Source organism: Gracilinanus agilis, chromosome 4 (assembly GCF_016433145.1).
Source record: "Gracilinanus agilis isolate LMUSP501 chromosome 4, AgileGrace, whole genome shotgun sequence".
Lineage (NCBI taxonomy): Eukaryota > Metazoa > Chordata > Mammalia > Didelphimorphia > Didelphidae > Gracilinanus > Gracilinanus agilis.
Window position 1 is genome coordinate 332,772,632 of NC_058133.1, and position 12,220 is coordinate 332,784,851.

At 35.2% G+C, this 12,220-nt stretch overlaps 1 protein-coding gene across 2 annotated transcripts in view; it reads right to left on the bottom strand.

The window, feature by feature from the left end:
* RNGTT (RNA guanylyltransferase and 5'-phosphatase) overlaps positions 1 to 12,220 on the bottom strand; it is a 383,467-nt gene that overhangs the window by 332,145 nt on the left and 39,102 nt on the right. For both annotated transcript variants that reach the window (XM_044676398.1, XM_044676397.1), the window contains exon 7: positions 905 to 1,014. In XM_044676398.1, coding sequence (XP_044532333.1) covers positions 905 to 1,014 — 110 coding nt within the window. The remainder of the gene's footprint in view (positions 1 to 904; positions 1,015 to 12,220) is intronic.

A 12,220-nucleotide genomic window follows, 5' to 3' on the forward strand; every position in this document is an offset into this window, starting at 1 on the left:
GTTTGTTACAAGTCTTCTGCCTTAGAAAAAAATTCAAACACCGGCTTACATTAGAATGATAAGTTTTATTCCAGATCCCATATGTTTATATCACATAAAGCCAATCTAGCAAAATCAAAAGATTTTGTAAGTCTCTATTCAAAAGATGCCCAGAAGTAGTGAAACAGAAGTATTGAAAGTGAAGATAAAAGTATACTAGCAAAACTGTACAGTGTGAAAACCAAAGTTATTTATGACTCCAGCATTTTCTTACAATTATTTCTAGTTAATCAACTTGATTTCTACAAAACAATGACAAGAGTTTTTAAGAAAAACTTAGGAACCACATATTTAACTTGAGTTTTAACAAAGTGCAAATATACTTCATCAATAAAAATTACTTCAAGTATCTGTCACTGTCTGCAGTGATGTACAGAAATGACTGATTTTCTTTTCAGATATAATCAACTTAAACCCATTGTAGGTTTAAAGATGAAATAGATTGGATACTTGAAAATGACTATCCTAAACTCTAACTATAGAAGGATGTAGGTCCATTAATTCCCTTCTTAGTATTTAAGAAATTGATAAATCTGTCCAAAGCAATGGATCAGAACAGGAAATAAACTATTAGTACTAGCTACAATGTTAACATCTTTAATTTTGCCCTGTGGGTGATGAAATTTTACTTTAATTGTCAAGTTAATCTTTTTTATTTCGCCTAAAAGGCACACTTCGGATATCAAATAATGTGATAACTATATTCTCATTTGATTTCTTTTTAAGTGCCCTAAACAAAAGTATAAAATTTAATTGTTAAACATATCTATCCATCTATCTATCTATTCCTTGCCCCACCCCCATGCTTCCATCTGATATGTGCTGCAGAAATAAGAGGGGGAAAATGCTTTTAAAAGTTCATTACCCTTCCCAGCCACAGAAATGATGACACTTTTGCTGTATTTCTCCTAACTTTGGTTGAGTTGTTACTTGTGTTACACCTTTAACTGTCACGCCTTCCAAGAAAATAGCACCCTTTAATTAAAAGAGAAAAAAATATGATTAAAATTTAAAACACAGAAGCATCAGACATAAAAAAACTGATAAGTAATTTTGTCCAAAATCAATCCATTCCCCTGAACCTGATCTGAAAGCTTAATCACTACTCTTTTTGTTTGAAATTATGCTTCCATATTCTTCAACTCTTACATGTAAATTATAAAGAATAGATGTATTCTTATATTTGTTTTGTGCTTTTATATAAATATAACCAGGGTCTAATTAGGGAAAAGAATGAAACCCCATGAAATGGCTGCATGTGCTTGAATTTACACTATTCAAAGTCATGATTCTGTAACATATGGTAACTGGTTCAAATCCAGTAGAAATAAGTAATTTGAATTCAAATAATGTGACCACTTCTGTGGATTCTTTGGCCCTAATAAGGACCTGTCTGTATTCAAAATACTCCTTGAGCATTACTATACCTTTATATAAATTAGTTAAACCATGGTTACTTGATGCAACAACAGAGAAATCAAAACTGGACTTTTAGTCCTCTAAATAAGTTTAGGTAATCTATGAGCTAGGAATTGAATAAAATATCAATATATTCCATACCAAGAATATATGGATATGTCAAGGTAATCAAAATAGAGAATCCTCAAACATCACAAAAATATTGAATGCTCCTGGAAAAAAAGATCCTGAGAAGAATTCATTTTTATGCTGCAATTAAGCTACTGTGTAGTCCAATAAGCAAGTTGGCATTGGTTTTTAAAAAAAAAAATCTGTGAAACAAAATTAGCTTTAAATGTAATCCAAGAAAATAAAAACAATGGTTCATAAGAGAAGTAATCAACCTCTTTGCAATATTGACATCATTACCAATACTACAGCAAATTAAGAAATTTAGAGGAAAATATACTTATAAACACTATCTCCATACTTCCCTGTCAAATGCTGCCAGAGACTCCTCTCTTTGCTATTACTTCCTAATTCTCCATCACTGTTTATAGAAACTAAACCTCTCAATTCATTTGCCTAAAATAAACGTAATTCAAAGAATTCATGAGAGAAAAAATCAGGGGAGTACCACAGAAAAAGCAAAAATGCTCTCCCTTATAACTTTACCTTTCTAATCAATATATCAATATTGATTTACAACTTTTAGAATATATATTTGACTATCCTTTCTATATAAATACAGGTACTAACAAATTTTTAAATATATTTAAGATAATCAATATACAAATATGAGAGATAAAACAGAACCAAAATGAAAAGAAACGTTAAATTACACTGGAGTCTATTAACTTCTGATATTTACTGATTCTTTAGCCTACCTCAAGATCTAAATCCATATAAGTTTTAATTCACAACTTCCTTCATTTCATGATTCTTTTTTTCTTTCAGTTTTTCTAGTATTCATGTACTGTATATTTTAAACACTTAGTTGTCAATATGATTGTTCTGCTTTTCTTCATTCTTTATTATTTCATATCTGCCTGTAGTTTCTTGAATTCTTTAAATTCAACATTTTTATGTACCACAAATAGTATTCCATTATACTACTTATTCATCCACCCGAAAATCAAAGATTCCTAATTTGTTTCTCTATTTTCTCCTGACTAATGAATAATTAGTGTATTCTAAATGGGATATCACTTATGATTTGATAAGTGATATTTTTCTTCATAGGTACTTCTAAGATCCCCTCATTATCAATAAAGTTCTAAAATTTAATCTCTCTGAATACATTGAATCTAGTACCCTGAACTCCCTCCTTTGACATTACTGATTCCAAAAAATGTTAAGTGATTGCCTGAAAAAGGATGAAACATTTTCTTTTCATATTTTTAGGGAATTCAAACATCTTTAGATCACTACAGGATACTCTTTGCAGTCCACCTCCATTTTTCCCCCCAACAACTGTTACAGCTTTGCCCTTTTAAGTTTATCTGGCATCTATTTTCTGTTTTTGTGTTGCTTATACATACTATATCTCTAGATAGCTACCTATATGTATGTATGTATGTATGTATGTATCTATCAATAAATCTATTTGTATGTATATATATACACATATATACATAAGTAGTATGTATGTATATGTATATATGCTTATATATATGGTGTATGGTTTTATTAACCTCTTAAAATATAAGCTCTTTGAGGGCAGAAAATAGTTTCTATTTGTGTTCCTAGCTCCAGCACTTAGCATACATAGCACTTGGCACATATTAACCACACAAGATGTTTAACTAAATGCCTGATGAATTCTGGGAAGATGGTGGCTTAGACAGACCAAAACTTCAGACCTCGATACCGTTCCACACTGAGATAAAAAACAAAGCACTTCTAGGGGAAAGAAAACCTAATCTAATAACAGGACAGAGCTGAGGAATCCTCCTGCTGGACAGTTCAAGAGGTATCCCAAGAAAAAGGCCTGAATTCTTGAACTGTGGGTTTGAGGGTAAGGAAGAAGGGGAATCCCAGGACCCTTTCCCGACGTGCTGTACTCTCCAATGGCTCCTGGAATCTCTGGGCTGGCAAACACACTCTTACTGAGAGAGGGCCTTGATGGCACAGCTGAGCCGATCTCAAGGGACTGAACACAGACAGCAGGGAGGTGGCTAGAGGAGAAACAGAGAGGGCAACCTAAACACAGTGAAAACACTCCATCTTACCCTACTCCCTTCTCTCAAGGTTTTAGCCTCAGGACACATCAAGCTCTAGCAATCAACCCCACCCATCAATAAGACAGATAAGAAATCTTCAGAGGACTGGAAAATTCCAACACCTCTACCCCATAGACAGCAGAGAAGGTACCTACAAACTTCTGTTGCCAGCTGGATCTTACATCAGACCTCATTAAAACCATCTACTTAACCTAATCAACCAGTAGAGCAGAGAAAGTTCATGAGGGAAGGAAGGAAAAACTATGAGTAAACAACAGAAAAAGAAAAAAGAAATGACAATTGAAACCCTCTTTCCAGGAATTGAATAAAGAGCAAATGAAACAGAAGATCAAGGAATCACAAGCAAAAACACAGAAACTCCAGCAAATTGAACACAGGCTTTGGAAAAACTCAAAATACAAGAAAATTGGGAAAAGAAAATGCATGAACTAAAACAAGAAAATAGAGTTTTGAAAGCCAAAACTGACCAGTTTGAAAATAAGGGAAAGAAGGTGAAAGATGACCTACAAAGAAAATCAGACCAGAAGGCGAAGGATGACCAAAAAGCCAGATATGAAATTCAGTCTTTAAAAATTAGAATTCAACAACTAAAAGCAAATGACTTCACAAGGCAGCAAGAATCTATAAAAAATAAAACAAAATCAAAAGAATGAAAAATTTGAGGACAATATGACAAACAATAAAAAGAATGAAAATTTTGAGGAAAATATGAAATACCTCATTGGCAGAACATCAGATCTGGAAAACAAATCGCAGAGAGACAATTTAAGAATTATTGGATTACCAGAAGATCATGACAAAAGAAAAAGCCTATATATCATCCAACATAAAATTATCCAAGAAAACTGCTCCAACATTCTTGAACAAGCAGGGAAAAGTAGAGATTGAAAGAATCCACAGATCACCTCCTACATTTAATCCACAACTAACAACTCCCAGGAATATTATAGCCAAAATCAAAAACTATCAAACCAAGGAAAAAATATTACAAGCTGCTAAAAAGAAGTCATTCAGGTACCAGGGAACCACAGTTAGGAAAACACAAGATCTGGCTGAATCTACATTAAAGGACAAGAGGGCAGGTAATATAATATTCCAGAAAGCAAGAGAACTGAGTCTACAACCAAGAATCAACTATCCAGAAAAACTGACTGTATTCTTGCAGGGGAAAAGTATGGTCATTTAATAAAATTGAAGACTTCCAAGCATTTATAAAGAAAAGACCAAACTTAAATAGAAAATTTAAAGTCCAAACACAGAACTCAAGAGAATCACCAAAAGGTAATTAAAAGGGGCCGGGTTGAAGGGGGACAGACTTTTTTTCAGGGACTCAGTAAGTTCAAATAATTTGTATTCCTATGAAAAAAGATGACATTGGTAACTTAAAAATTGTTATTATCATCAGGGTAACTAGAAGAAGTATACTTAGAGGGAACAGTGACAAGCTATACAGGATGAATTGTCAAGATTTATATTTATAAAATTAATTATATTAATTAAATTATTTTTTTATTTTATTTTTATATTTATATCCTTGAGTGCATATATTAACAAATTAGGGAGGGCAAAGATCAATGAATTGGGCATGCAAATCAAAAAACTAGAAAGCGAACAAACTAAAAATCCCCAGATGAAAACAAAATTAGAGATCATAAAAATAAAAGGAAAAATTAATAAAATTGAAAGTAAAAGAACTATTGAATTAGTAAACAAGATCAGAAGATGGTACTTTGAAAAAACAAATAAAATAGACAAAGTGCCACTCAATCTAAAAAAAAAAAAAAGAAAAGAAACCAAATTAACGGAGTCAAAGATGAAAAGGAAGACCTCACCTCTAATGAAGAGGAAATCACGGCAATCATTAAAAAATATTTTACCCAATTACATGGCAATAAATATAGCATTCTAGGTGAGATGGATGAATATTTACAAAAATATAAATTGCCTAGATTAACAGCAGAAGAAAAAGAATACTTAAATAATCCAGTATCAGAAAAAGAAGTTGAACAAACCATCAAAGAACTCCCTAAGAAAAAATCTCAAGGACCTGATGGATTCACAAGTGAATTCTATCAAACATTCAAAGAACAACTAATTCCAATACTATACAAACTATTTGACATAATAAGCAAAGGAGTTCTGCCAAATTCCTTTTATGACACAAATATGGTACTGATCCCAAAGCCAGGTAGATCAAAAACAGGGAAAGAAAACTATAGACCAATCTCCTTAATGAACATAGATGCAAAAATCTTAAATAGAATACTAGCAAAGAGACTCCAGCAACTCATCAGGAGGGTTATTCATGATCAGGTGGGATTAATACCAAGAATACAAGGATGGTTCAATATTAGGAAAACCATCCACATAATTGACCATATCAACAAGCTAACAAACAAAAATCACATGATTATCTCAATAGATGCTGAAAAAGCCTTTGGCAAAATACAGCATCCATTCCTATTGAAAACACTAGAAAGTATAGGAATAGAAGGGTCTTTCCTAAAAATATTAAACAGTATATATCTAAAACCATCAACAAGCATCATATGCAATGGGGATAAATTACAAGACTTCCCAGTAAGATCAGGAGTGAAACAAGGATGCCCATTATCACCTCTATTATTTAACATTGTACTAGAAACACTAGCAGTAGCAATTAGAGAAGAAAAAGAAATTGAAGGCATTAAAATAGGCAATGAGAAGACTAAGCTATCACTCTTTGCAGATGATATGATGGTCTACTTAAAAAATCCTAGAGAATCAACTAAAAGGCTAGTGGAAATGATCAACAACTTTAGCAAAGTGGCAAGATACAAAATAATTGCACATAAATCATCAGCATTTCTATATATTTCCAACACATCTCAACAGCAAGAGTTAGAAAGAGAAATGTCATTTAAAATCATCCTAGACAATATAAAATACTTAGGACTCTCTCTACCAAAACAAACACAGGAATTATATGAACACAACTACAAAACACTTTCCAAACAATTAAAAATAGATCTAAACAAGTGGGAAAACATTGATTGCTCATGGGTAGGATGAGGTGACATAATAAAAATGACCATTCTACCCAAATTAATTTATTTAGTGCCATACCAATCAAACTACCAAGAAACTTCTTTACTAAATTAAAAAAAAAAAAACATAAAATTCATTTAGAAGAACAAAGGATTAAGAATATCAAGGGATTCAAATCTGACCTCAGACACTTCCCAGCTGTGTGATCCTGGGCAAGTCACTTGACCCCCCCCTCCCCATTGCAAAAAAAAAAAAAAAGAATATCAAGGGAAATAATGAAAAAAAATGTGAAGGGAAGTGGCCTAGCAGTTCCAGGCCTTAAACTGTACTATAAAACAGTGGTCATCAAAACAATATGGTACCAGCTAAAAGATAGAAGGGAGGATCAGTGTAATAGACTTGGGGAAACTAACCTCAGCAAGACAGTCTATGATAAACCCAAAACCCCAACTTTGGGGACAAAAATCCACTATTTGACAAAAACTGCTGGGAAAATTGGAAAACAGTATGGGAGAGATTAGGTTTAGATCAACATCTCACACCATACACCAGTGATTCCCAAAGTGGGCACTACTGCCCGCTGGTGGGTGCTGCAGCAATCCAGGAGGAGCAGTGATGGCCACAGGTGCATTTATCTTTCCTATTAATTGCTATTAAAATTTTTAAAAATTTAATTTCCATTTAAAAATTTAATTTAAACCCCTAAAGAATTATGAAGCTGTGAGGACAATGTAGAATTTAGGGAAACAGATGGAATTCTCTTCAATTATGTGAATTAAAGGAAAGGACATTAGATGAGAATAGCTGGCTAAAAAGATGGTGCTGAAGAAAAGAATTTGTCGTTTTGAACCATGGCCTAAGAGAAAAGAAAGGAAGGGCTTTTGGGCAAGGATTATGTAAAATATGTAAAGGCTAGGAAAAATACATTTGCTTGATAACTGGATAATCTAACCAAGAAGGTATTTTAAACTAAAAAAAGGAATGGTAAAAGAAAAAAAATGTCCAGACACAAATACTAAGCCATGTATTAAAAAGCAACAGTTAAGGTAGAAGAAGAAAAACAGGAGTAAAGGCATTCGGTAATCCATAAGGAATAACAGGAGACAAAGAAGATACTTTGTGTTCATATTTATCTACAATATATGGATTATGGGTAATATGCAGAATGAACTTTGAAAAGTGCATAAAGGTTTAATAAATCCTTCACTGAGGTAGGACTTTTAATATGAAATGGTAAATATTATGATTGCAATAAAGAGGGGAAAGGTATATGTTATTCAAAGGAATAGATTATTGAAAAAAGGTAGGGTTAAGGCAGCTAGGTGGCTCAATGGATAGCAAGCCAGACCTAGATACTAGATCCTTAGTTCAAATCTGACCTCAGACATTTTCTAGCTATGTGACCCAGGGAGTCACTGCTACTATTCTGCCTTAGAGTCAATACTTATTATTGATGCTAAGATGGAAGGTATGGTTTAAAAAAAAAAAAAAAAAAAGAGGTATGGTCAAACTATATATCAGTAAACTAACTATCAGAAAATTCACAAACCTAAGGAAAAAGGAGGAAGAAATAGATTTTGGTGTTACAAATATGCAATAGGTCACCAAACCAGATGAAAGAATTCATTGAGTTACTAATATTGTATAAATGAAATTAACTCTAGCCCATTCATAGTCAAAAATCTACTTACCCTAGGCATCTAGATAATATCATCCCCACCTCCCTCAGGGGGAGTGGAGATAATTTAATCATACCAGACAATCTAGATTATAGCATCCCCACCTCCCTCAAAAGGGGAGGGAAGATAGTTAATCACACCTGACAATAAGTATCAAATCAAGAACAAGGGACTGTCCTTTGGGCAGTCCAAATCAGTGTAGAGGCTGCCACTGGTCCACTTGAATTAGAGGTGGCCCACAGGAAATGACGAGAGACACTATCTCTTTAAATATGTGGGTTACAACCTGGTAAAAAAAGTTCTGGCTTTGTACTTGGTGCTAAAGGTGCTCAGCTGAGACCTCAGAATGCTTCTACTCTGAATTGTCACGTGGGTAAGTTAGGCTGACTTCCTTGGCCTACCTTGGCCTTTCCAAACTCTGCCTTAAGTAGGCTTATAGCCTCTCTGATTTCTAAGGTCTTGTGGCTTGTAACCTAGTTTAATTAGTCTTTAACCCTCTCTCTCCGTCCAGGCCTCTCCAGGCCTGGACTGGCCTCTCCCTCTCTCTATTTACCTACCTTTTACCTTCCTAATTGTAAATAAACTACCTTAAACCAGATCCTGATTTGGGTCTATTTTAATTATGGAATCAATCTGAATTGTTGATTCCTGGTGACCACATTTTAAATACATATCTATAAATACCTAAAATGTCCCTCTTACATTATGAAACATAAATCTGGCCCAAAAAAAAAAAAAGATATAGTTCTGAAGGAGGCATCAATGCTTTGAAGAGCTGCTATAAGTCTCTGCTAAAAAGAGAGAGGGACAGAGACAGTGAGGCAGACAGAGAACACATAATGTTTCAGAACAGGTAACAGGTTTCAGAAGACAAAGTGACATAGGGTATGTGATATTGGAAATTTGGGTGTTGTTTAACAATTTTGAGGTCCCTGGTCTAAATTTCCTTTGGATATTTAGTTCTCTTTCAAACTACATTTCCCATGATTCCTCTTGGATAATCACTGTAATGCAAAAGTTGCATGAGGGGTTTTTGCTCTTGCAGGGGGCCAACTGAAAACTTCTGGCAGTTGAGCCTTAGAATTCTGAGAGAAAGTTCAGTTGGTCCCTGACACTTGAACAGAGCGGAAGGATCAACCAGAGCTCTATTTTGGCTTCGGTTTGCTTTGGCCTGTGCCTTGTCTTTGGACAATTTGTACCTAGCTAATTTCTTTGGACCTCTCCCTGACCTTCTCCATATTATTTCCCTGTTTCCCTGCCTATTTTCCTGGGGCTCTGGGAGGCAGGATGGCTTTTGGGTTTTTACTGAAAAGACTTTGTGGGTTTAGTTTTCCCCAATAGGCAAGTAGGACATCCTTGAATTCAAACTATCCCTTTAGTATACCCTCTACCTTAAAAGCAGCCAAATCTTCCCAGGCTGAGAGACCAGGTTCTCTCTCAGTCTAACCCATTCCTGAAGCACTCCCCCTTCTTGAGTTTCTCCCTAGCAGTTGTCAGAAACCCCAATCCCCTCTCTCTCCTTCCAGACCAACCCTGAAACATTAATAAAACCCTTGGTTACCTAATCAAATCCTCTGGAAAATCTTTGTGTTGAAGAAATTAGGCAAGGCTGAAGGGGAAGGAATAATGCTCTTTTATTTCCTGAGGGTAACTGGAGGCATCCATCTCGGGAGGAAGTAGTTGGCCAACACTTCCTCCTGAATCCCTTTAATTTCACTGACAGGGAGGAGCCTTGTGATTCCTCCTTTGAGGACTTGAGAAACTGACTAGAAAGCCCTCAAGTCAGATTCAAACCAATTCTGACTGGTCCTATTCCTTGTGTCTATAAAAGGACCTTCCCTGCCTGGAAGGATTCAGCCTATTACCCAAATATCCTCTGTCTCCAGCCCGGGTGTCTAGTCTGTATTAGCTGCCTCTCCTGAACACCTCACCCTGTACCCTGACCATCCTAAGACCACCTTGTCCATTCCTCCCTAAACTCAGCCTTCCCTTTTATTCCTCTCCTATCACCTCATTCACCTTTTACCCCTCCCCATCAATCAGCAAAGGAAGGAGATCACACCCCTAACTTTAGTGTACCCCCTTTTTATCTATAACATCACATATACAGGAAGTGTAATCACATGAGGAGAAGAATAAAAGGCAGTGCCTGAAAGGGCACAACCCCTCTTTTTCCAGCTGAAGCAGCTTGGTAGGCAGAGGTAATGGTGCGACTTTTGAACTAACTCAACAGGCACGTGGCTTCAATTTTCTAAAAAGCTTTCAATAAACCCTTTGAAACCATGATATTTTTAATTTTATCCCTCTATATTAATTTTATTTCTTACAGATATTGCTATTCTGGACTTGATTCTAACCAACTACTAAGAACTAACTCTTAAAGTAAAAATGGCAAGAATCTTGCTAGTCTACAAAATTCTCCCCCACATAGTAATGAACCTCATGTAACCCTAAAAGTTGGGAACACATATTATGATTGCCTCCTACATATTGGACCTTCCAGATTAGTTTTGGTGAGTAAACCAGGTGCCGAATACAATTCTATTGGCTCTCTAAATGTAGTAGGTGTACCAGGAACACCTCAAAAGGTCCAAAAACCTTCCCCTTGATTGGTATTTGTAGGACCCTTATCAGTAGAACATTCTTTTCTTTTGATGCCTGGTTCCCCTATAAATTTGCTAGGATGAGACCTATTATGTAAACTCAGAACCACAATAACATGTGCTTGTCAAGATGGTGCTATGACACTAGAATTACCTGAGGAATCTTTAAATTTGCTCCCTGTACTTCTCTCAGTCAGGAGGTGAAAGGGCCTCCCACTAGCAGAAAAACCAGCTGATATACCTGAATCTCTCTGGGCCACATCTTCTTCCAATGTAGACCTACTTAAATCAGCTGTTCCTGTACAAAGTAAAACAAAAGGTGGCCCACCTCCTTCTATTCCTCAGTACTCCCTATCAAAAGAGGCAATTGAGGGAATTACCCCAGTAATAAATTTGTTAATTGAGCAAGGAATAATAATTCCATGCAGAATATAATACACCTATTACCCGTTAAAAAGTCAAAATTAGGCCCAGATGAAAAATATATATATAGATTTGTACAAGATTTAAGGGCTATAAATAATCATGCCATAAAAAGATATTCTGTGGTTCCAAACCCAAACACAATCATCTCCTCTATTCCTAGTACAGCCACATACTTTACTGTAGTAGACTTGTGCTCAGCATTCTTCTTAATACCAATTCATGAGAATTCCACAAATATACTTGCCTTCACCTGGAAAGGTTTCCAGTGAACCTGGTGCCAACTGCTACAAGAGTTTGTGGACAGTCCTACACTGTTCTCACAAATTTTGAGTCAAGATGCAGATAATATTAAATTTAATAGCAGTTTAATTCAATATGTGGATGATTTGCTCTTGACCTCACCAAATGCCATAGTATGCCAAGAAGATAGCAAACACCTTCTTTTAGAACTACATAAAAGAGGCCAGAGGTTCACTGGTGTCTCCCCAATGTAGAATATTTAGGGTTCATTTTAACTGCTGGTGCCCATTCTATTTCTCCTAACCACATTGAAGATATTAAAAAATTAGAGTGCTCCCACCACTAAGAAATAGTTGAAAGCAATTTTAGGAGCAACAGGATTTTGTAGACAAAGGATCCCTTGCTATGGGTAAATTACTAAACCCCTTATAGCATCAATTGACAATGGTTGAAGAAGTATTTTATATATAATGGAATACTAATGGATAGAATCAGAGAAAACTGAGAGAAGACTTGTATGAATTGATTCAGAGGAAAGTGAACTAGACCAGAACTTATATAATAG